At 37.3% G+C, this 26,250-nt stretch overlaps 2 protein-coding genes across 2 annotated transcripts; one reads left to right on the top strand and one right to left on the bottom strand.

Moving 5' to 3' along the window:
- The first annotated feature begins 1,031 nt into the window (after positions 1 to 1,031).
- Positions 1,032 to 6,284, top strand: LOC147549643 (phosphoinositide binding protein). The gene is made up of 3 exons (XM_086665789.1): positions 1,032 to 1,369; positions 1,888 to 2,047; positions 2,734 to 6,284. Exons 1-3 carry the CDS (start codon positions 1,256 to 1,258, stop codon positions 5,859 to 5,861), a joined length of 3,402 nt encoding a protein of 1,133 aa, XP_086521915.1. The 5' UTR covers positions 1,032 to 1,255; the 3' UTR covers positions 5,862 to 6,284.
- Positions 6,285 to 7,576: 1,292 nt separating this feature from the next.
- Positions 7,577 to 9,621, bottom strand: LOC147549644 (large ribosomal subunit protein uL2z-like). Its single transcript, XM_086665790.1, has 2 exons — positions 9,052 to 9,621; positions 7,577 to 8,137 (listed from the first exon to the last, which is right to left on the bottom strand). The coding sequence occupies exons 1-2, from the start codon at positions 9,489 to 9,491 to the stop codon at positions 7,801 to 7,803; spliced, it is 777 nt and encodes a 258-aa protein (XP_086521916.1). The 5' UTR covers positions 9,492 to 9,621; the 3' UTR covers positions 7,577 to 7,800.
- Positions 9,622 to 26,250: the final 16,629 nt, after the last annotated feature.

Here is a 26,250-nt window from a genome sequence, read left to right on the forward strand (position 1 = left end):
GATTGATTTGATGAATAGTATTACTTGCTACTTGCTAGAGAGAAGAAGAGACAATATAAAGAAAAAGAAAAAGAAAACGACAAAGAAAAAGAAAAACTAGTCTATCGACTATCTGGAAGTTCTTTGATGGCGATTGGTTTGATGAATCCTATGAGTTGCTTGAGAGAAGAATAAGAGACCAACCTGTTTACCAAGGGATTCTTTGAATGAAGATTGACTTCATATCACCCAAAGAGGAAGAATCATTTGTTAGAGATATAAAAGAAGATAATAAACACCTGTTCACAATGGGTTCTAAATGAGATTGGTTACAAAGAGTGATTGTTCCTCTGTCTGCAACTACTTTGTTCCCATTAATTTCTTTTGTTAAAAATGGTGGAAGGGCTTAACAATAGGTTACCCAGGGGAGAGATCTTTTAGGAGAAACTCTTTCTCCAATAAAAGGCGGGTAAGGAAATCCCCTGTTTTTGGGGAAATATGGGAAAAAGTTGGTCACGTGAGGGTGTGTTGGAGTTTCTCTAAACTGCCAATCAAACACTTAAAAATATCCATTTTTGAGAAAAAGTTTCTCTTTTCTCCGAGAAAATTCCCTATCAAACAGACCATATCATAAATTAAGCGAAGGGCTTCTAGACAGTATCCCTTATTAAAAACGGGTGTTTGTCACAGTTATCGTTTTCCCTTCTGTTTTATATAATAGATATTGTCTGTAACCCCTTCTCAAAAATTAAATTATAGTCCTTCTTAGAAATAAAATAACCAATTTCAAGAAAGAAATAACCGTGTCTTTAGAAAAAAATAACTAGTTTAAAAAAAAAAGGAAACAAAAAATATTTCAAGAGTTAAAAAAGAAATTAAAATCTCTATCAATAAAATAAAAACTAATTAAGAAAAGAAAACAAAAGAAAATAATACCAAAAGATTACAATATCAAGAATATAACAATATTAAATATAGAAAATCGGGTGATACTCAACTGACCGTGCCTTTGGACACGAGATATACCCTAATGTATAATAAATAATAAATTTGTCGGGCTTTAGGCCATCATTTATGAAGTCCTACCATATTTGTTTGTTTTCATATATCGGCCATCATTTATAAAGTCCCAAACAAAAAAAAAAACTTTGGTGTAGCAAAAGAGAAGTCTTCGGGGACTTGTAATTCGCGGAATCGGTAGTCTTCGATCTTCATCCCCAATCCCTCTATTTTCTATTTAATTCTCACTGGATCTCTCTTGTTTGTAACGAAGAAGATGTTAGAGAAAATTGGGTTACCGGCAAAGCCATCGTTGCGAGGAAATAATTGGGTGATTGATGCATCTCACTGTCAGGGTTGTTCTTCTCAATTTACTTTCATTAATCGAAAGGTTTGTGTTTCTATTTTGCATCTTTTCTTTAAGCCCACGCCAGTAAAATCATGGGTTCTTTCTTTCTGATCTGTATTATTTTCTATTTGGTTGATTACCCATGCTGGAAAATTCATCGTTTACCATTAATAAGAGTTCCTGATAATTATAGTTCATAGTTTTACCCAGTTGAAGTTCAATTTTATTTAGTTAATATTCTTAATGAGCATTTAAGTTCCAAAATCCACAAAATGGAGAAGAAACAAATACCCCCAAGTTTGAGGTTTGGTTTAACAAATTCTTGTTTATGATTTAAATCTGATTTTGGTACAATGAAGGGAAACCCCAATGAGGAGTTGATTTTAGTGTTCTTGCTCAAATTAGAGTTCATATGCTGATAGGATTATTACTCCTAATTGTACTAGTGGTTTTTGACTAAATTAAGGCTTTTTTTAGCGTGAAGAATTTACTTATTGTTAAATACCCGACACACCAACTTACGTTCATAATTCTTTGGTGTTTGATGTTATGGATTTTAGCATCATTGCCGAAGATGTGGGGGCATATTCTGTGGGAGTTGCACGCAGCAGCGAATGTTTTTACGGGGACAAGGTGATTCACCAGTGAGGATATGTGAACCGTGTAAGAAACTTGAAGAGGCAGCACGTTTCGAGATGCGACATGGGCACAAGAGTAGAGGTATACAACATTATATTTTATTTCGTTGTTTAGGACTAATTTCAATAGTTCGTTTCTTGAAATGATTTGGATTCCATTATTTTTCCTATCTACGAAAACTCAGGAGAATTACATCATGCAACTACATTAATCATCTTCTCATTTTGCGTATCTCAACAATGTTTTTCTTTTGCGACATGGATCCTTATTATCGTTCAAATAGAAGTATTAATGAGACTTATGGACCGACTCAGTTTAGTATCTTCTGCTTCCTCAACTGCAGTAAACCTAGTTATTTCTGCACAAATGACTATTTTAAACTGATTTTCTTTTGCACGTAAACGTGCAATAATATCCAACATATCTTCTTTGGTTTCAATTTCCATCTATTAGTGGTTAGCATGAAGTTATTAATGACAGATGATGAATTTTAGCAACAAAGAGACAAGTTTTGTTTTCATGGGTGGAAGTTGTCAAACAAAATAGTGAGAACAGTAAGTGTAAATCCTGAATCCAATGGGGAATCTTTAACTTGCAACAACTAGTCAAGCAATAAAGAATATTTAGAATTTTAGATCACGGCACGTGTCCACGCACAAAACGTTAAGTCATTAACGAATCCAACTTCTTAGATTTTATTCATTATAATTTGATAACTTATGAGTCAATTCATAACTAAATTGAATCTTCTTACTGATTCTGTTTAGGTGGATCAAAACTTACATCGAAGAACGAAGATGAGGTGCTCAATCAGATTCTAGGTACTGACGGCAAGCAGTCCTCATTATCGGGACAAGAGAGCACTATTTCGGAGCTTATAAGGGGTTCAAGCAGTGCCTCTTCTTCTGCTATCCAAAAAGAAACTCTAGATATTGATGGGGAAGGAGAGATACTGAGGAGTCTTTCTGTTGGTATGGGGAGTCATGCTTCAGATGAAATGAGTTCCACCACTCCAGATGAGTTGCGTCAGCAAGCAGTGGAAGAGAAAAAGAAGTATCGAATTCTAAAAGGGGAAGGAAAACCAGATGAAGCTCTAAAAGCTTTTAAGAGAGGAAAGGAATTAGAGAGGCAAGCTGGAGCTCTGGAAATAGCATTAAGAAAGAGTCGAAGAAATGTAGTGCCTTCTAGCAATGTTACTGGTATGAAGAAAAAAGGTGATGACTCTGATGCACCTGGAAAAAGAAGTAAGCTTCTCTCCCAAGAGGGTGAGGAGGAAAAGGATGATCTTTCAGCTGAACTGAAAAAACTAGGATGGTCTGATGCGGATCTTCATGACGCAGAAAAGAAGCCTAAAAAGATGACCTTAGAAGGGGAACTGTCTAATCTAATTACTGAAGTTCATCAGAAATCTGGTTCAAGTAAGGGAATCAGTAGTATTGATAAGAGCCAGGTTATTGCTCATAAGAGAAAAGCTCTCATGTTGAAACGAGAAGGGAAACTCGCAGAAGCCAAAGAAGAACTAAAGAGAGCAAAAGTTCTAGAAAAGGAATTAGAAGAACAGGAGCTCTTGGGTGGGGCTGAAGATTCTGATGATGAGTTATCTGCTCTAATTCGGAGTATGGACGCTGATAAATCTGATGATCTATTGATGCAGTATGAAAATGATCCTTTATTTAACTTCCAGCCCCTTGTGAATGTTTCTGACGATTATGGTCTTGATGGTAACGTTGACGTTATGGATGAAGATATGCATGACCCTGATATAGCTTTGGCTCTAAAATCACTTGGTTGGACTGAAGAATCTGACATTTCGGAGGAAACTGCTTCTAAAACTGTTCCAATGGATAAGAAAGCGTTACAGAAAGAGATTCTCTCTCTAAAAAGAGAAGCTCTCAACCTAAAACGCGCAGGAAATACTGCTGAAGCAATGGAAAAACTGAAGAAGGCAAAATTACTTGATAGGGACCTTGAATCTGTGGAAGAAAATGTTTCTATGCCGAGTCCGGAAAAGTCCGCAAAGTTAACTGATGTGTCTCAGGGATCACTTGGAAACATGGATTCAAAACTGCCGCCAAAAAGTAAGCAAACAATTCAGAGAGAGCTTTTGGCTTTGAAAAAGAAAGCCCTTACTTTGAGAAGGGAAGGACGACTTGACGAAGCAGAAGAAGAATTGAGGAAAGGAAGTGTTCTTGAGCGCCAACTTCAAGATATGGAGAATGCTTCAACAGCAAAAGCAGTGAATCTTGTGAGTAAAGACTCAGATTTGGTAAATGGAGATTTAGATGTTACTGAAACCTTATCTAGTGGAGTGGAAGGAGACGAAGGGGAAGTAACAGAACAAGATATGCAAGACCCAGCATTACTGTCTCTGCTATCAAATTTGGGATGGAAAGATGAAGATATTGAACAAGCAAGCGTGGTATCAAAACCTAAACAAACTCGTGGTCATACAGAAAATGTCGTTGCTTCGGTCGTGACTGGAGCTCCTCCAATTGCAGTGGGAGCACGAAGAAGTAAAGCGGAAATTCAAAGGGAACTCTTAGCTTTGAAGAGAAAGGCCCTTGCTCTGAGACGACAAGGGGAATCTGAGGAGGCTGAGGAAGTCGTTAACAGAACAAAAGTACTGGAGGCCCAAATTGCAGAAATGGATGCCCCCAAGAAAGAAGCACTGACTACAGTTGATTCACAATTTGGTGGTCTCGGATCCTTAGTTTCTCTAAGGAATGACGGAAACACTGAATCCGTGGAAGATGTAAGAAAAGCTGAATCTGAGTTAGCAATAAAAGAAAGTAAAGAAATTGCTGATGCTACTCTGAGAAGTTCTGTTGTTTCTGTATCTAATAGACATCAACCCATTGAAGAGAACAAGACTCCATTATTAGAAAATTTAATTGACCTAGGTGACGAGAGAATCACGGAACGTGCTGGATATATACCTCAATCAGTGAACTTATTGGATTTGCCAACTGGTGTTAGCTCAAGAAGATTTGAAATAAGAACTGAAGATGTTTCTGGTCAAGATATTCAATCTGTAAATGGAAGAACTCTTAACAACGAATTGGGAAGGAAGGAAGATAATTTATTTGAAAAGCAAGAAAAAGAGGCTTCTCTGAATAAGAATATACCAACACATGAAGCAAATAATGCTTCAGAGCCCCAATCTTACAACGATCAGATTTCTCTTAAGCAAAAAATATTAGCTCATAAAAGAACAGCAGTTGGTCTGAAAAGAGAGGGGAAACTAGCGGAAGCTCGGGAGGAACTAATACAAGCAAAGCTCTTGGAGAAGAATCTAAATGTTGACCCTCAATCTAGAGCAAGCCCTAGTAGCGAATCTGTTTCTATTAATAAGAATGATTCTTCTGTTGGGCAAGAAGAGCAGAAAACTAAAACCCTACCTCCAAAACAAATGTCTAGTCGGGATCGTTTCAAGTTGCAGCAAGAGTCCCTTGGACATAAACGACAAGCTATGAAGCTCCGAAGGGAAGGCAGAATGGATGAAGCAGAGGCCGAGTTTGAATTGGCAAAGGCTCTTGAAGCTCAGTTGGAAGAACAAACTGCCCAAGATTTAAACAGCAGTCGTAAGTCAGAAGCATTGGATGATGTAGGTGTGGAGGATCTTCTTGATCCTCAACTTTTATCTGCTCTGAGAGCAATTGGAATTCAAGATGCTGAAACGATCTCAAAACCCCCAGAAAGATCAGAAGTTGCCAAGTTAAGTGTTGAAAGGGGTGAAAACTCATCAAGCCAAGAGAGGAGTCAGCTGGAAGAAAAGATAAAGGCTGAGAAGGTAAAAGCACTAAATCTGAAACGAGCAGGAAAACAAGCTGAGGCTTTAGATGCACTTCGGCGGTCCAAACAGTACGAGAAGAAGTTGAGTTCATTAGCTTCTTAGTAAACAAGCACTCTGAAACAGATATTCCAATATGAATCATCACCATTTAGCGCGTTGGAAAGAAAATTAAAGCCTTGGATCTGAAGGTAAGATCCAAAAGTGAAAACCTGCATGATTTCTTGTTCTGCATACGTTATGTTGTTGTGTTTACTGAGGAAACCTAAGAGTATTCAAAGGATCCTGTCATAGTTGCTCGCTGGGCGGGAGTCAAAAGTCCCAAGTGTGCAAGGACAGATCTGCAGTATCAGCATTTTACTATGATGATTATTGTGTTTCATATGTAGCTTGGATTTGAAGACCTTTTGAATTTGGATTAAGAAAATTGTGTTATTTTGTCTGATCTTCCTTGACTCTAGTGTCAGAGGGTGTAATTCAGGAGTTAATGTTCAAATAAGATTAAAGTTGAGAGGACCTTTCTTTTAAGGTGAAGACTGTAACTAATGGGTTGGCAATCAGAACCAATGTCATTTCATACATGGATGGATGCCCCACTACTCAGAATTCAGATTTTTACCAAGTGCACATCCATCACCACTACTATCCAATTTCCACCATCTCCATAAATCCCTCTCCTCTTCACTTATCTTTCTTCTCTATGCTTATGAAGGTGGGGAATTATCCCTCCATCTCCATATATCTTTCTCCTATTCATTTATTTCTCTTCTCTATGCTTATGGAGGTGGAGAATTATCCCTCTCTCTCCTCTTCACTTATTTCTTCTCTATGCTTATCCTTCACATAAAATCCAACTACTGATTAGTGGTGTGGTCTGGGCACAGAAACGGCCCGGCCGTTCCCGTGGCGTTTCCGTTGCGTTTCTGGCCGTTTCTGTGGCCGTTCCGTGACATTCCCGTAGTCGTTCCCGTGGCTGTTCCGTGGCGTTCCCGTAGTCGCTCTCGTGGCTCCGCCCCATTCATAAATATTTTTTACTTGTAAAAAAAAAGTAATAAAAGAAATATTACATTTTTTTCAAGTAAAAAATTATGATGTACAAAAACTTTAGAGTCTATGTCATATCTTTGTTTATTTTATTGGAAAAGAGTTGTATAAAGACTCTCCACATTTACTTTATATTTTGTGGTTTAGGTGTGGGACTATCTTTACCACTTTATTTGTTTATTTTTTGAAAATAAGTTTTAGTTTGTTTCAACAAAAAAAAAATCTATAAGTAAAAAAAAAAAGTAAAACCTCTTTTGTACTACACCAATTACTAATAAATGGGGTGGGAGTGTACATACACCCTAAGTAACTTTTTAAAATTAAAAAAATTAAAAGTGTTTTGAAGATGTTCGTACCCCTAGGTAATGCTTAAAAATTCAAATAACTAAATTGGGCCGTTGCTAGCGTGTCGTTGTTGCCGTTTCCGTTCCGTGCCCACGGGTCGTGCCGTGTACGATCCGTTCCGTGTCGTTCCTACGTGTCTAATGGGCCGTGTTTAACGGGTCTGGGGCTCTAAATTCCTAGCCCCGACACGGCACGCCAGACCCGTGACGGGCATGCCGGTCCGTTTCCGTGTCGGCACGGCCCGTTGGCCACCACTACTACTGATGAAGGTGGAGAGTTTTCCCTATTGCCCTCACCAAAGTAGATGTGCAGGAGAGGACACAGATAAGATAGTGGCTCGTCTCATCCGATAAGTTATATTACCATTTTTCTCAACAGTAGTAAAACAACTACAAAGCTAAGCCTGTAATTCTGTAGTGACAAAAACACAATTAAACAAAACCAAATCTTTGAAGCTTCTTAAATATCAATGGAGGTTCACAGCAACTGATGTGATTACCTAAGCTTTCTACTTGTGAACTTCTCTTAACAAAATCTTGTCTCATCATTGTGCCTTGCAACAAAATACTTTCTAACAAAACAGGAGTCTGAAAAACAGAAAACAATAGAAAGAGAAAAGGAGACATCATGTTCGTCTTCACCATGTAAATTAAACCTAATCGGCCTTGGCAGCACTGGCAGCAGCTTGACCTCTAAGACGACCAGTTCTCCTGGCAGCAATAAGACCAACCTTTTGACCAGGTGGTGCATCACGACGAACAGTACTGGCGTGACCAATATGCTGGTGGTTACCACCACCATGAGGATGCTCCACTGGATTCATAGCAACACCACGAACCTTGGGCCAGCAGTTTCTCTTCACTCTGTACTTGTGGTATGCATTTCCTGCCTTGAGCATAGGCTTCTCTGTCCTACCTCCACCTGCAACCTGCCCAACCATGGCACGACAACCACTTGGGACAATCTTCTTGGATCCGGATGGGAGCTTGATCCTATTAGCAAACAGTTTATCACATCAATAAATATTCAAATTTAAACAACACTGTAAGAACCTGTTTACCTAAAACTCGTTATCAAATTTAAAAACATCCTACTCTGCAACTAAAATGAAACTCTTATGTTTGAGTATGGCTACTTAAACAATTTCGAATTTAGTATATCTTCAAACACATGCTATCAAGAAACATGGCTTCAAATACTAAGTAAGAGGGTGTTAGATTTTTTAGCACTTGTAAGTGCTTTGGTTTTACTATGAAGTATTACGATGCACAGGTAGTAGCACTTCTTTGTCTTTTACATATTAAAACTTAAAACTCCACAGAATTGTTCTTAAATTATGTAAAATTTACAGTAGGGTATTTTTGTTTTCAAAACAAGATAGATTTACAAACCAAATGGCAAATGGCACTTTCTATCAAATTGAATACACAACGAGTAACCAATACAAGGCATAAACTCTCAAGTTAAAGAAACCCAACATCTAAAATCGTCAAATAACGCAACAGAGAAATTTGCTTAGCCTTTCAGAAATAAAAAGATGATGCTTCTCATTATCACTGTTATATAGTTAGAGAATGCTAGATGACACAGAAGATCCGAATCAATCCTTCAATAATATACAAGAACACTAAACCACTCAATCCAAATACAACAACACCAAACAAACATTTTTTTCAAAAATTTGACTAGAGCCTGTTTCTTAAACTATTAAGAGATTGGTTATGGGTTAATTTGTTATTCACAAATGGAGTCATAATATAGATACTTCAAAGACAACCTAAGATGGTACTAAATCAGATCTTTCACCTAAAAAAAATCATCATACACAAAGATTTATCCCTACCCAAATTACCCAATAAACAATTAAATCAAGATTATTTATAAAAGAGTCAAATGAAGATTTTACCTAGAGGTACCATTGTCAGGGTTGTGACTGATAACAATAGCATAATCACCAGAAGCCCTAGCAAGAACACCTCTATCACCAACATGATGTTCAACATTACAAACAACAGCTCCTTCAGGGATAGATCTCAAAGGAAGAACATTTCCTACCATAAGGTTAGCTTTCTTCCCACAGTACAAAAACTGACCGGTATACATGCCCTCGGCGGCAACAAAAAGTTCTTTCTGGTGTTTGTAACGGAAGGGATGACGGAAAGTAACCTTAGCGAGAGGAGCACCACGACCTGGATCATGGATGATATCAGTAACAACACCTTTCAGATAACCATTTCTTTCACCGAAGTCGAGACTTCTGAATCTAGCAGGACCTTTGCGATGGTGGGTGTGGGATTTGAATACAGATCCAGCTCCCTTACGTTGGGCGCGGATTACTCTTCCCATCTCTACTGGTTTTTTAGGGTTTCGGGGGAACGAGAGGAGGGATAAAGAGGGTGGAAATGTTGAGGAGATTAAATATATAGGGTTTTTGGAGGGAGTAACGAAATGGTCGCCCTAATAATTTTGCTATTTCAGGGGACATCGCAAATTTGATGTTCTGTTGTCAAGTGGTTGACACTTGGAATGGTCAAGGCGTCTAGCAAAGTAGTGTTGGAAATCGGTCTCGGGCCGGTCGATAACGGGCTCTAACTTCATCGGATCGTCGACTCAAACATAAAATGTTGGTAACCACCTATTTATTCGGGCGGTTACTTTCAAGAAGTGTTTGTCCATTACCGTTTATTTTATCGCGACAGTCGGGCATCAGGCGGTTTCGGGGCGGACTTTCCTACGATAATTTACAGAAACTTATAACTTCATTTTCATCCGCGTGAAGCAACCCTCAAACAACAAATATGAATCGAACCAGTAAGTATATGAATCGAACCAGTAAAGACTAAAGCTTTCGAGAAAAACATAACACAAAGTTATACAAACCTTCGAAGTATGATGCTCGATGCAAGACTTCGCATGGATGGAGAGATTTAGACAGAGAACGATATAAATGGAGAGGGAAAAGAACTAAGATGATCAGAGATTCTATTGTAGATGGAGAAATCAGAAAGAGATAGTCTCAAGACTTGTAGCCGACAACTATTCAGGTCAAGGGATGAAACTTCGGTTTCGGTGGAAGTTTCGGTCGGTCCAAAAGTGGAAACGTTTCATGGAAATGTTTCGGTCAGTGTGGAAGTTTTACAATTTACGGAGACGATAGAAATATGTTGCAATTGAATTATTTATTGAAAAATAAGAATTACAAAAAACATTTGTTACAACGAGATGATGCAAGGGGCAAAAATGAAAAAAAAAATGATAGACTTTGTGACAAAATCTGTTAATTTGAGGGCTAATCTGCAATAAAACAATTTTTGGGGGCTTAAATTTAATTATTTGTTACAAATAACACCCAAAAGATAATAATGTTGTTGTGGGGGTAAATAATATGGCTAATTTGCAATTTTATTGTCATAGGAGGGGGTTAACTTTAACAAAAGAAAATTCATAGGGGTACATAGCCCACAAATCCCAGCCGACAAGTCCTTCTTCTTCTCTTTCTCTCTAGGGTTTCTTGATTTTAAGGAAATAATGAAGATATATACAAAAAAAAAAATGAAAAAGAGAAAGATGAAGGTAAATATGATCTGATTTTGGGTTCTTAAGTTAGGGTTTCTGTAGATCCACCGTTTTCTTCTAGATCTGGATTAATAGCTCGAAATTTCGCATGATTTTCGCCGAAATCATGCACGAAACTTCTGTAAGTGATGTTTCGTTGCATTGGTTTGAAAAACCGAAATATTCCGGTCGTTTCGACCGAAATATTTTGATTTTTCATTCCTTGGGTCAGGTAAGGAATTCAAGGTTACTTACTTACTTGGACCTTCGAAGAAAAGAGAGGAATAGAGAATTAGGGTTACTTAGGGGGGATTTAAAAAGAGTCGGGGTTTGTGGTCGGTTTGGTCTTCTATATCTAACGTGCATCATAAGTCTATAAAATTCGACGGTCTATAACCTCTAAAAATGAGGATGGGTTTATTCGGTCACTAGTACCGGTCGGGTATTTGGACGGGTCATATTAGTCGGTCGGTTAGCGGGCGGTCAACCGATATAGAATTTTGATTGTGATTGTCCGCAAATTCTTTCGAGTCGGTCGGGCAGTGATCTCGTTATGACCATCGGGCGCATATGAGCACTTTTTGTCTCGGTCGAACGGATCCAGTAGGTCTTTCGGGTCTTTTTCCCACCACTATAGCAAAGTAAACATTGGGGACAAACTTCTTTAGAGGTTAGAGCATCTCCAACGTAAGACTCAACCAAAACTCTAAAAATCTTAAATGTGTTATAAATATTTGATTTATGGTTGATGACCACCACACTTCGTAACTCTCACTATCGTAAGTTCTCCCATCTCTACTGGTTTTTTAGGGTTTCGGGGGAGATGAGAGTAGGGTTAAAGAGGGTGGAAATGTTGAGGAGATTAAATATGGGGTTTCGGCGGAAATTACTAAATGGTCGCTCTAATAATTTTGCTATTTCAGGGGACATTGCAAATTGATGTTTTGTTTTCAAGATGTTCACAGTTGGAACGGTCTAGGTGTCTAGCAAAGTAAAAATTAGGGATCGTTTACAAGTTAGAGTATCTCTAATGCAAGACTCAACAAAAACTCAAGAGAAACTCTAAAATTTATATATTGACCATCAAGTTAAAATTAATTATAAAATTAATTGTATAATTAAAATATAAGTTTTAGTTCTTCTTGAGTGTTGCATTGTAAAAGGTTTGTAATTGAGTATCTCTAAATGAACATGTAGGATAGAGATCATTTAGAGATCCACCTTACGCACTCGATAAACAACAATTTTAGAGTTTTTGTTGGGTGTGCATTAGAGATGCTCTTAGGCTCGTTTTGATTCGAGTGAAAATATTCAGATTTGAAAATAATTTATTTTTTTCGCATGGAAAAGAAAATCAATGTTTTCACATGTGAAATTATGTTTTTTTATTGACTACGAAAGTCGTTACAAAGGCATTGATACATCAATAAGATGTAATAAACACGATAGTCGCCGAATCAAATACTAAAAGAAACGGTTCTTAAGCCCAACTAAACTATTGGCCTAAAGCTCAGCGAAACAAATGGACTAAAACCCATCTAACTATAATATTTGTACCTTTAATAACCCAAGTTCAATAAAACATGAATTTTGCCTCTGCGGGAATCAAACTTACGACCTCCAGGGTTAAGGAATACATGCCTTACCAACTGAGCTATAAGTTGTTGACACACGTGAAATTATATTGTAAGTGTTTGATAAGGGGTGGGAATATGAGTAGTGACTTTAGAAAGTAATGTATAAACTGGCATTTTAAGGGTGTCTTTATAAAGTTATATAAATTGGGTTTCCAAAGGATGCCTTTAAATTTTCATAATTGGTCTTCTTCTTCTTTTAACTCTTCCTCAAATCACCATCTTCCTATTGAATTTTCTTGTGAGGATGAACCCATAAGGATTCTTTTACCCGTTTCAGTAAGACTAAATTCCAACTAACAACATGAACCATGATTATTTCGTAATGAAAATAGAGCATAAACATGAGTTGGTTGAAGCCATGATTCTTCCTAATCAGTTTTACCCCTCTCTCTCTCTCTATCTAAAAAGTGCCCAATCAAGAACAAAAATGAGTTTTTTTTTCCTCTCTTCAACCATTCAACGTGAGAAATCAAAAGATTGTATCGACTAGTCATAAAAGTGTTGCTGAAGCCATTTACCTTGAAGGTTCAGACGATTGGAAGCAAAATGACACCCGAAATTCGCAAGATTTTATGAGGTAATAAGTTAGGGAGTTTAGGTTTTTTTTCATTTTTGAACAAAAAACTAGGTTTACTGCTTTAGGGCTTTGTTAAATTAATTAGGCCAATTTATAAAGAAAATATGAGGTATGGTTTATGAGATTTTTTGATAATATTTTTCTTTAACAGGCTAAAATTAGGGTTAACAACATCTAATTTTAGTTTGATTGGTCATATTTTGTTAAAGTAATTATGCCAATTTGTGAAGAAAATCTAAGGTATGACAGTAACTACCTTTAAGAATACCTAGCTTTAGTTTGATTGAACCAATCTTTATGTTGTCGTGTAACTGTTTTCATTTAAATAGCATTTACCTGCATTTCCGGTCAAACATTACGTGAATTGAGCTTTCCGTAATTTTTTGTGTTACTTCTTAGCCGTTGATTTTGTGGAGAAATGACTTCAGAAAGTGGAGATTGTGAGCATTATGAGCCTGGCAATGATAAATACAATGTTAGATCAGAAATAGAAGTAGAAGTATCTGGGCCTGGAATGGAGTATAACAGTGTTGAAGAGTTTTACGATTATTGTCTTTGTTACGCCAAAAAAAGTAGGGCATCCGGTGAAAACGACATCACAGAGAAGCTTAGAAGGAATCTTAATATATGTCGCAATAGCACGTGCTAAGGAGGGAGTATAAATCGACCTCTAAGAATCCTCAACCAAGTAGTGTAACTGCTTGCAAAGCAAAATTTAACGTTAAGTTACTCGATAATGAAAAATGGGAAACTACCGTTGTGAATCTTGAGCATAACCATATTCTTAGTGCAGGAAAAGTTCGCCATTATAGATGCAATAGAAAGATTAACCCATATGTAGCTCGACTACTTGAAATATGTGATTATGCAGAGACTAAGACAAGTCGTAGTTTTAAGCAACAAGTGGTGACAGCTGGTGGACATGAAAATGTCCCATTTACCGAAAGAGATGCAAGGAATTACATCGAAAAGAAGAGTAGGATACGTCTTGGGGAAGGAGATGTTGCGATTCAACAATATCTTTTGGCTATGCAGAGAAAGAACAATGGGTTCATTTTTTCGATGCAAGTAAATCATAAGTCTCATTTACGTAATGTTTTTCGGCACACATGAGAAGTAGAGAGGCATACAAAGAATCTGAAGATGTCGTGACATTTGACACGACTTATATGACGAATAAATGCCATCTTCCTTTTGTCCCGTTTGTTGGAGTGAACCATCATGGCAGACTATCTACTAGGTTGTGGGTTGTTGTCTAATGAAGATGCAGAATCATTTTCATGGTTGTTTAGGACATGGCTCTCTTGTATGGACGAAAGAGCTCCAGGTGGAATTATAACGGACCAAAATGCAGCCAGACAAATTGCAATTCAAGACATATTTCCCTATACAAAGCATCGATGGTGTTTGTGTCATGTAATGAGGAAAATACATGAGAAACTAAAAAGTCACAAACGGTTCGCTGAAATAAGTTTTACTCTCACTGAACTTGTCCATGAAACGCTTAACACAAAAGAGTTTGAGCATAAGTGGATGCTTACTATACAAAAATACGGGTTGGAAGAAAATAAATGGTTGATCCATATGTACGAAGAGAGAAGGCGATGGGTACCAATTTTTGTGAAAAATCATTTTTGGGCAGCGTAGTGAAGGTGTAATGCCTTTTTCGATGGATACGTAGGCCCTAAAACTACTTTGAATCTTTTTGTTGAACAATATAATACAACATTAAGAGATAAAGTTGAAAAAGAGGCAAAAAAAGCTCTTAGGTGCTACAAGTTAGAATTGCCATGTGTGAGTCTATTTCAACTAGAAAAACAAACGAGGGAGAAGTACACGCTTCAAAAATTTGGCGAATTTCAAGAAGAATTGAGAGGAAGATTGGCTTGTGATATATCGGATTGTAGAGAGTATGTCAATGTCTACGAGTAAACTATCTTGGAGGAGAAAGAATATGGTAAAGGCTCGAAAACTTTTTCATACATAATTTTTTGATGTTCAACAATGTGAAGTTCGGTGCAATAGTTTGTTGTTTGAATTTAAGGGTATTTTATGTCGACATGCAATAACGGTATTATGTAAGAAATAAAATTACTGTCATCCTACTGTACATTCTTAGGAGATGGAGGAAAGATGAAATGAGATCGTACACAAAGATTAATGTGAACTACGGTCTATGGGATACAACTAGGGGTGGGAATCGGGCGGGCGCGGACGAGCAACAATGAGCCGGACTCGGGCGGATCGGGCTCGGATAAGCCGAGCCCGCGGTAGGGAGTCGGGCGGATCGGGCCGGACCAAAGACGCCATATTGGTTCCCGGTAGCCCGTCCAAGCGCGGCTGCCCGAGCGGGTTCCAACGGGCTCGGTTTATTTTATTATTATATTCAAAAAAACAAATCTATCTTATATATTTATTTTATATAAAATAAATTTTATTTTATATAAAAACAAATAATTACTCTATACCCAACCCCGTTGTGTGAGGAAAGTGAGAGAGATACTTGAGATATTTGGGAAGATGGATATAAATAACTCTTCTCCAAGTAGTTTTTCTCTTGTCCCAAAGGTGTGGGACTAAAACATGATCCATCACAAAACAAGAATTGAAGATCACTTTTTTTGCCTCCATTCATCTATTTAGTCCCACACCTCTCATATTCTCTCATCTTTTCATCTATTTATTCCCATACCTCTCTACTTCATTGTTCCAACAGATTAGGACTTGAATCACTCTCACCACCATCATCATCTTGCCAAGTTTTATCATCTTATTTTTCTATAAATCTTCAATCAGTTTCAATTTTTCATCCAACCAAGTCAAATCTATATTCTTACTCTTCTCATCAATACCCAAACTATTATTACTACTACTATGATGCATTTTAATCACAAGGTGCCATCGGATTTTCCATATCTCTATGATGCATTTTAATCACAAGGTGCCATCGGATTAAACCTCCTGGATTCACAAGGGGTTCATTAAGTTCCAATTATTTTATTCTTACTTACTTGCACCTTTTCTCCACAAATCTTCCTTCATCCTCTTTGGCAGTGTTAATTAATTATTATTTTGTGTTCTCTTTCTATGTAGGGAGTCAATTCCAGCATAAGGGCTGATGTTTGGCCATTTCTCCTTGGAGTGTAAGCTTTCTCCGCTATGTTTACCAATTCGTAGCATATAAAGGAAGGATAGATTGGTCTTCAGTTATTAGCATTTCAGGGGTAGGCTTGATATCCCATGAATTTGCTAATATTCACGACCCAAGTAATGCTAATGTTATGCTTCGTAATGCCTAATTTAAATGCTACAACATGAAGCATCAGTATTCAGTAATGCTATCAAATTTCGAAAATCACGGTTTCTGAAGTTCTAATGAAGTTTTCAAAAATGATCAAGAAAAAGTGCTCTGTTCTATATTCTTTATATTTTGGTCTTAATCAATTTCACCAATTATTTGGTCGTAGATGCTCACTTATCACCGATGAACAAATAATGTACAAGAAGAAATATGAAAACCTGAGAAGACAGTGCAGGAGACTTCTAAAACGGAATATGAGAGCTCAAGATTGAAAGAGAACAGTAGATCCTTTGAAGATTTTTTATTGAAGAGAGAATTCAAGAAACTAGCTAGTCTACCACCTAGTGAGATTGGTTGCTTGTGTTTCTTCTCTTTACTTTGTTGCTTCAAAGGAGGTGGTGGGTTATTAATACTATTTGATCTTATGTTAATATCTAAACTCATGTCTTTCTTGGATTGTAAACTTGGAATAATTTGGTGTATATGTGCAGATCATGTAACCTTAGAGTTGGGTAATTTTGTCCAACCCTACTATACTTTTTTCCCCACTTAGTGACTTAGACCATCTCCATCAACTATAGTTCCCAAATGTGAATATGGTCAGTGGTGAAAAAGAAGGCTCATGACTAAAGTATTTGGGGGCCTAACTATATATATAACAATCTGTGTGACAAAAGAATTATATGCTCATTTCCTACAACAATTCTATAGAGAATGTGACATTTTTGTGAACATGGACCACTCCCCACTTCTATTTTCTATTTAATAAGAGTCTCAAATACATGTTCTAACTGTAAACAGGTGATGTGAGACTAATAAAGTTAAGAGATTTTTGTTGTTCTCTTTGGAGACTTAGTCCCACATTGAACATCTAGAAACGAATTCATATGGGATTGTGATTATATGAATCAAACCACACTTCTTGGATTGCAGGCAAGTTATACCTATTTAGTCCCACATTGTTGGGGGTGAAGATGAAGGAGAAAAGGGAATGGTTATATATATAACCTCTTCAACACTCTACAATACAAGCCTCTTCAAGGCAAAAGTTTATGTAAGTTCCATCTCTTAAGTCCCTCGCTATTGGGTCAAAGATATGGGAGCAAGGCTCTTTGAAGGCCAAACGATTTCACCCCTTGGATCAGTTTAAAACATAATCTTTATATGTTTGATTGGGCGGGTTTCGGGCATCACAACTCGGGCGGGTATATCGGGCGGGTTTCGGGCATCGGAACTAGGGTGGGTATATTGGACGGGTATAATGGGTCGGGACTCGAATTTGAGGGTCTATCCGAGTCCCGCCCTATAAGCCCGATCCCAACGGGCCGGGTAAGCCCGACTCGGGTTAGCTCCGGGCTGTGGGTCCTCACGGTCCGGGCCGGACCCCGGGGTACCGGACCGTTTTCCCAGCCCTAGATACAACACCGGGAGAAAAAGATACGAAGAATTGTGTCAATCCTTCACCGTAGTAGCTTCTGCTGCATCTGAAAATGAAAAAAATACCGAGCAGTTGAAAAATTATATCCTAAAGTTTAAGCATCAATAGAGTTCGAAGATAAAGTCACTAGTGATTCTAGTTATACCTTTGATTGTGCAAAAAATGCACGACATGATATTCTAGATCCCGTAACGTGTAAAGCAAAGGGTCATCCTGGAGAGAGTAGATTCAAAAGGAAAAGTTAGAAGTCAAAGAAACGTGTAAGTAAATTACTTCATTTTTTCATGTCTTTCTTATTTGTTTATATTTTAACTAATTTGTTGTTTTCTTTATTAGTGCACTATTTCTAAAACGCCTACGTCCAAGCCGATATGCAATATTGTTTGTGATGCGGTTCTTGATCCGATTTGTAATTTAACAACTACACAAGAGAGTCGACTGGTGGAATTGTTACACATGATCTTAACTCCTCGACAAGATATGATAATTTATATTTCCTCATACTTGTTTGATTCATTTTGAAAGTATAGTTTATGTGTTGATATTTATCTTACCATATACAGTCACATATGGACTTATTAATGAGAGTTCATCGTCCACTAATGTACGACCCTTCAGGAACATGCAGTGTGGAATATGACTATTACAGTACATATACAAATGAAGAGTAAAGGTATATATTTTGTATATGCATACTTTAGTAGTGTTCGGGGGAATGAAAATATATGATTGATCATGAAAATGTGTGACCTTGACTAAGTTATGGATCTTGTGTGCAAGGCTCTGCACAAGACAATACTTCGATTACTGGTCTTGGATCTAAGTTGCATCTTGTCAAGCTTGAAGAACTTTTTGGTTCTTTATTCCATAACACACTTTTTAAAGAATTGAAGAAGGGTATCAAACCTCTTTGACTGGTTCTATTCCTGTTATTCATTTCAGAAATGGGTTTCTCGTGATTCATTCCAATCTTTGGTGTAATTATTTTAAAAGTTTCAAAATCCTTGTTTGCTTCTCTAATGACGGAGTTTCTTTCTTGGTTTTTAGTTTTGTAGTTCATTCCTTTTATTTTTCTTCCTTAAATGGTTAATGGTTTTGAAGACATGCCAATGAGTTCTCCTTTAATAAACTCCATGGATTTGTCAGAATGAGCTTCAAAAATTTCTTGACAGCCAGTTATGACTGCTAATACATTAGTGTCGACTTATTGGTTAAATTAGAGGGTTTTGATTTGTAGAATCTAGTCTTTCTATAAATATGAACTTGGAGGCCATGTCTGAGAGTTCTTTCACTATTTATATTACCATTTTTGGCTATTGTTATTGTATCTTTCCCAAGTTTCCTCCATACATAGTCGTGTTGCGCAATAAAAGATCCAACAACATCTAACTCCACAAGTAGACATGCAGTGAGGTTGTCGTTTTTGTTGTTTCACAACCCGCCAACTGATTGTTCTGACCACTTGAAGAAGTTTGACATACGCTAAAATGATTAACAAGAAAGAAAGAAATAAAGAAAAAGACATGAAAGTGGTAAGTTTGACATTCATAAATAAAGTTGACATTCATAAGTAAAAATCTTAAACATCTTTAAAAGACTAACCATCTCTAAAGTGATAACTCACCATAATAATATAATAACAATTAGAGGTTCATAAGTAAACTTGATGATGAGACATGAAAATGTCTCATTTGAATCTCTTAACTCGGGTTAGTTAGTCCAGTTCGAGCGGTTACTCTGCTGATTTGTTTGATTTTCTTTCTCAGGTCTCATTTACGGAGTTCGATGCAAAAACATCGTGATAAAGACACACTTGAGGGGCATTTTGGCCATTTTAATGACAAGGGTATTCTGGTCAATATTAGTGCTCATGTGAAAGTAGAGTCCAATACGAATCTATCGGCGAAAGCGGGAGTCCAATCGGAGTTCGGATGAGAGACTTATAGCTAGTCAATGTTGAAGTCAAAGACAATTGACCAAAAGTTGTTGAAGGACACGTGGCATAGATCTAGCTGGTGATACGGTGTAATCTGATGGTGACGGTCAAATATCCGTATTCACTCGGGCTTCACTCGGGCACAGTGGGATAACGTTGGTATTCTCATTAGGATATGATGCAATTCATCGCACGTCAGGGCTGCAATGATTCCTCAAGAATCTAAGCGGTCGGATCTATCGAACTAATACAAGATGTGATAACAGAAGACCGTTTCACCGTGTACTGTTGCTACGAGAAGCACCGAATCTAACCTAATTGACAACAACTCATTACGGATTGGTGCCCAGATTTGTAGGGAACTGCTCATGGGTCCCGACGTCCATGTGACGCGATGCAACATATAAGGTAGTCCGGGAGGATCAAGGCCGTACGCGTTCCTCATCTTCCATCTGACGGTCAAACGTTGACTGGTTGATTCCACAATTTGTGGGACTGAAACTTTCCCTCCCCATCTCATCTCTCTCTCTCTCTCTACTGGTTAGAGAGACGTTTTCTTTTAATAGAAGAAAGAGGAACACAGATGGAAACAGATGATTTAAAGAAAGGGTAAACAGAATATAGAGAGAGAGAGAAAATCTCTTCTTTGATTCTTTAAATGGAGAAATGGGATATATAGAGAGAGAGATACCAGCTGGAGATCGAGATGGAAAGTGGGAATTCCTATTTTTCTCTATTACCATGTCGGTTTTCTATCTCTTCACTGATTAAAAGAGAAAGAATCATAAAGTGAGATGGTGTTTTCATATTGTAGAGAGAGAAAGAGATGTTGGTTGGATTTGATCTATACAAGAGAAGGAAAGAAAGTGGGATTCAATGGTGAACAGAGATAGAAAGAGATAACTGAATATTAGCAAGATTGAGATTCGGCTCTATCATGGGAGATGATTGAAGATGACAGAGAAGAGATCTTGATTCTATTTTTTCTTAGAGAGAGAGACATTCCAGTTAATAGTCATAGTGTTAATGGAGTGTAAGAGAAGTGTAAGGAGAGTGTGTGTTAATGGAGTGTAAGAGAAGTGTAAGGAGAGTGTTAGCTTTAACCTTTCTTATTATTGTGTTGTAGTTTAATATAGTGTGGCATGTCACACTATAACCTAAGCTCCTAACAACCTAACCACCCATAACAAACTCTCAACAGACTCTCAACTAACTCCTATATATATTTGTAAACTCTCAATTCTAAATACAAGTTTTCATTTCGTCTAATATGGTATCAGAGCAAATTCCGCTTTCTCTCTCTAGATTCTTTATCACCATCAACTTCGTCTCCATCTTCTAATCTCTTTTCTTCTGTTATAATCAACAAGTTTGGTGTTAAATCACAAGGTGTTCGACGAAATTCCTCAGAAAGGAAAGCTGTTTCAATCTTCGTCTTCTTCCTACTCGACTGTAATTTTTCTCTCTCTAAAATTTCTTTCTATCTCTGCTAGATTTCAATCATTTTAATGGAGTATCCAAAGATCACAACTGTTAGTGTTAGTTCAATGGCAAATGCTATCCCTATAAAACTCCAAGGTGATAATTACATAACCTGGAAATCACTACTTTTGCCTATATTCAAGAAATATAAAGTTCTTGACATAATTGAAGGTACGAGACCTTGTCCTTCTAAATTTCTGGTTAATGATGATGAATCATCCGATACTATAAGTCAATCGTATATTGATTGGCAAGAAGAAGATCAATCACTACTTATTTGGCTTAATTCTACTCTTTCTGAATCTGTCATTCCTTATGTAATTGGAGTAAATTCTGCAAGAGATCTATGGTTAACTCTTGAAGAAAATTTTTCTTCATCTTCAACTGCTCATGTTCTTCAATTACAGAACAAGCTTCGAGAAATCTCAAAAGGAAACTTATCAATTAGTGAATATCTTGGATCAATCAAGAAAATCACAGATAATCTTGCTGCAGCTGGATCTCCTGCTTCTAAAAATGAAATAATCATCACTATGCTTCGAGGACTTCCTTCTGACTATGATGCATTTGCTGCTGCAATCAGAATTCGAATTCCACCAGTGACTATTCATGAATTACACAATCTCTTAGTTAATGAAGAGATTACTTTGACAGATAAAATAAAACAATCTTCAGATCAGATAAATCAGGCCTTTCTTACTTCTTCTTCTTCTTCTTCTAATATGAATGTTACATATGGTCATCATCCACAAAGAGGTAAACAATTTCATGATAACAAGAAATCTCAAGGAAGAGGAGGAGGTCGATATAATCAAAATTACTATAATTCAGCCAAGTCAACTCAACCTAATCAACATGGTGGAAATTCAGCCAATTCAACCAATTCTTCCAGTTCTTTCTCTGATAAGCCTCCTCCTAGATGTCAAATCTGCAACAAACTTGGTCATGTTGCTTATGAGTGCTATCACAGAATGAATTTTGCTATTCAAGGAAGGAATCCTCCTCGAAATCTCTCTGCTATGCTTGCATCAGCTAACATCAATGGTTTCAATCCCTGGTTTGCTGACACAAGAGCTTCTAATCACATTACTCCTGACTTATCCAATATAGCCTCAACCTCAGCTTATCATGGCAATGCCACTGTGAACACAGCAAGTGGTCAAGGTATGTATATATCTCATATAGGTAGTTCTAATGTTCAAGTTAATAAGCATAATTTCACTTTAAAAGGAATTTTACATGTCCCTAAAGCTTCACACAACCTTCTTTCAATTCACAAATTTACCAAGGATAATAAATGTTCAGTTACATTTGATCCTGATAAATTTGTTGTGAAGGAGCTTGTATCTCAGAGGATGCTTTTCCAAGGACCAGCTGAGAATGGGTTATATCCAATGCCTCTTCATGTTTCTTCTTCTTCATCTGCTACAGCATTACTTACTACTGCTACTACACCTATCATGTGGCACAAGAGGCTTGGTCACCCTTCTTTTCAATCTCTTCAAAAGCTCAAACAAATTTTACCCTTTTCTGTCTCTTGTAATAAACCCATCTTCTGTGAAGAATGCCAACTAGGAAGAAGCAAGAAGCTTCCTTTTTCCATCTCTCAAACTCAGACTACCAGACCCTTTGAGCTACTTCACCTGGATATTTGGGGTCCAACAAATGAACCTGCTATATCTGGCTCAAAGTATTATGTCAACATTATAGATGATTGGAGCAAGTACTGTTGGGTGTTTTTGCTTTCTAATAAATCAGACTTTAGACATGTGTTTACTCAATTTGTTGCTAGAATTGAAAATCACTTTCAATGTTATATTGATACTATTAGAACTGATAATGGAGGAGAATTTCTTCATAAAGAACTATTATCTTTTCTTTCTTCTCATGGAATTAGACATCAAACCACTTGTCCTCACACACCTGAACAGAATGGTGTTGCTGAGTCCAAGCATAAACACCTCATTGATATCACTAGAACACTTTTACTTCAAGCTTCTCTTCCTTTTTCATTTTGGAATGAGGCTCTTCTTACTGCTAATTTTTTGATTAATAGACTCCCAACTAAGTCCATAAACTTTCTGAGTCCTCTTGAAAAACTTTACAATGTTCCACCTGATTATAACATGCTGAGAGCCTTTGGATGTGCTTGTTACCCATGGTTAAAGCCATATACCTCTCATAAGCTTGAACCCAGAAGCATTAAGTGTGTCTTTATAGGCTACTGTCCTCAACAAAAAGGGTATAAGTGCTTGGATCCAAGGACAAATAGAATTTATACCTCTAGGCATGTAGTTTTTGATGAGTCTTCTTATCCACTTATCTCTGGTGCTTCTTCAAATTCTCCAAGTACACCTACTGTTCAAATTAAGCCTTCTGCACCTATTGATATACCTATAGAGCATGTTACTCTACCTGTACCTGAGACACCTATTGAACAGCCTACACCTGAAATTCCTACTGAAGTTCATATTGAACACAGTGATATACCCACATCTGCACTACCTACTGAAGTTCATATTGAACATAGTGATATACCCACATCTGAAGTACCTAATGAAGCTCATATTGAGAATAGTGATATATCTACATCTGAATTACCTACTGGTTCTAGTTCTCAAAATGATTCAAGTATTCCTTTATCTACAAATACTCATCCTATGATTACAAGATCTAAAGTTGGTATTTACAAACCTAGAGTTCTTCAGGCTACAAAATATCCAATACCTCAAGCTCTATTAGCATCATCTATCCCAGACACTTCATCTTGTTTTACTCAAGCAAATAAGGTTCCTCATTGGAGAAATGCTATGAAAGAGGAGTATGATGCTCTACAAAGAGCAGGTACTTGGACTCTAGTGCCTCCTCATCCTTCTCAAAATTTGGTTGGATGTAAATGGGTATTTAAAATCAAACAACATGCAGATGGTTCTATAGAGAGATACAAAGCTAGACTTGTAGCTAAGGGTTTTCACCAAAAGGAAGGTGTTGACTTCTCTGAGACTTTTAGTCTAGTAGCAAAACCAACTACAATTTGAGTGGTACTTTCTCTTGCTGTTCAGTATAATTGGTCTATAAGACAACTTGATGTAAGTAATGCTTTCCTTCATGGACAGCTTAAAGAAGAAGTGTATATGGTGCAACCATCTGGATTTCAGGATTCTCTTAATCCTAATTATGTGTGTAAGCTACATAAGTCTCTATATGGCCTCAAACAGGCTCCAAGAGCATGGTATGAAGCTCTAATGGATGCCCTGTTAGGTCTTGGGTTTACTTCATCCATGTCAGATTCTTCTCTATTCATAAGCTATGTTCAAGGAGTCATTACCATTGTTCTTATTTATGTTGATGACATCCTTGTCACTGGAAGTTCCCCTACTGCTTGTAAATCACTCATTGATCAACTAAGTAAGTCTTTTTCCATGAAAGACTTAGGAGATTTACACTATTTTCTTGGTTTAGAAGTTAAGAGAAACACAACTTCACTTAGTTTGACACAGACAAAATGCACACTTGACTTGCTAAAGAAGTGTGATATGTTAGGAGCCAAGCCTTGTTCTACTCCTGCAATGGTTGGTTCTAGATTATTGCCTAATGACAGTCCTCTTTTATCTGATCCTACAAGTTATAGGTCTATAGTTGGAGCATTACAATACCTAACTTGGACCAGACCTGATATATGTTTTGCTGTTAGCCAAGTGTGTCAGCATATGCAGTCCCCAACTGAAAACCATCTTGTGGCTGCTAAGAGGATATTGAGATATCTAAAGGGTACTCTTCATCATGGTCTGGTTTTTAGACAAGGTGATGTGTTTCTCACTGGTTACTCTGATGCTGAGTGGGCTGGTGATCTTTCCACAAGCAAGTCTACTGGTGGCTATATAATTTTTCTTGGGGCAAATCCTATTGCTTGGTCAGCAAAGAAGCAAACAAGTGTTGCAAGGTCTTCAACAGAAGCTGAGTACAGAAGTCTTGCCCAATGTGCTGCTGAATCTGTTTGGATTTGCACATTACTAAAAGATCTTCATATCTTTCTTCCTTCTGCTCCTTCCTTGTGGTGTGATAACATCTCAGCTTTATCATTAGCTTCTAATCCTGTGTTCCATTCTAAAATGAAGCATTTGGCTATTGACTTTCACTTCATCAGAGAATTGGTCTCTTCAGGTCGATTAAAAGTGTCATATATCAAAACAAGTGCTCAACCTGCTGATGTATTCACTAAGGCTCTACCCTCTCCAAGATTTCGTGAACTAAAGTCCAAGCTGAAAGTGCTCGAGAGTCCCTTTCATCTTGAAGGGGGGTAATAGTCATAGTGTTAATGGAGTGTAAGAGAAGTGTAAGGAGAGTGTGTGTTAATGGAGTGTAAGAGAAGTGTGAGGAGAGTGTTAGCTTTAACCTTTCTTATTATTGTGTTGTAGTTTAATATAGTGTGGCCTGTCACACTATAACCTAAGCTCCTAACAACCTAACCACCCATAACAAACTCTCAACAGACTCTCAACTAACTCCTATATATATTTGTAAACTCTCAATTCTAAATACAAGTTTTCATTTCGTCTAATACCAGTGAGATATTCTTTATAAACACAGAGATGGCTGAATCAAAGGAGATATCTTATTTACATTTGAGGGAAAGAAAGAGATTTAGAGGGGGCTGTCACTGTTTGCTTCTTCTTCTCTATATAAGTATCACAAAGAGCAGCCATAGGGATCTCATCTCATTTTTAAGGGGAAACGACTTAAAACTTGGCAGTGTTTGTCATGAGTATGGGGTTCCGGTTTCTATAAAGTTATAGCTGAAACCCATGTTACTAAAGTAGGTTTTTCATCCAAGCACTCTTTCATTTCCTTAAACAAATTCAATATCGAACGAGGCAACCCATTTTGCAGAAGCCCTGAAATCAAGGCGTTATAGCTCACTACACTCTTATCTCCAACCAGCTCGAATAATCTCAGAGATGAAACCATTTCCTGAAAATTCAATTACATAGTAAGTACAGAAGTAGCAACATAAATATCCATCTCAACTCCCAATTTCACCACACAGCCATGTAATTGCACCCCCTCCGATACGCGGGTAAAACACTAGCTAACGTAACCAAACTTTGTAGAAACCCTACAACTCCTAAGTAATTAAATACTAAAAAGCATCTCTACAACGCGCATTTTGTGATAACCC

This window comes from Eschscholzia californica, unplaced genomic scaffold, assembly GCF_041429995.1.
Source record: "Eschscholzia californica isolate CP2 unplaced genomic scaffold, dmEscCali1.0.p SCAF_3, whole genome shotgun sequence".
NCBI lineage: Eukaryota > Viridiplantae > Streptophyta > Magnoliopsida > Ranunculales > Papaveraceae > Eschscholzia > Eschscholzia californica.

What these genes read in the sequence shown, in the direction of transcription:
- LOC147549643 (XM_086665789.1), top strand. Translation starts at nt 1,256, where the DNA reads ATGTTAGAGAAAATTGGGTTACCGGCAAAGCCATCGTTGCGAGGAAAT. An exon ending in TTACTTTCATTAATCGAAAG is followed by an intron (nt 1,370 to 1,887) that starts GTTTGTGTTTCT and finishes TATGGATTTTAG; the next exon opens with CATCATTGCCGAAGATGTGG. An exon ending in ACATGGGCACAAGAGTAGAG is followed by an intron (nt 2,048 to 2,733) that starts GTATACAACATT and finishes GATTCTGTTTAG; the next exon opens with GTGGATCAAAACTTACATCG.
- LOC147549644 (XM_086665790.1), bottom strand. Translation starts at nt 9,491, where the DNA reads ATGGGAAGAGTAATCCGCGCCCAACGTAAGGGAGCTGGATCTGTATTC. An exon ending in CCTGACAATGGTACCTCTAG is followed by an intron (nt 8,138 to 9,051) that starts GTAAAATCTTCA and finishes GTTTGCTAATAG; the next exon opens with GATCAAGCTCCCATCCGGAT.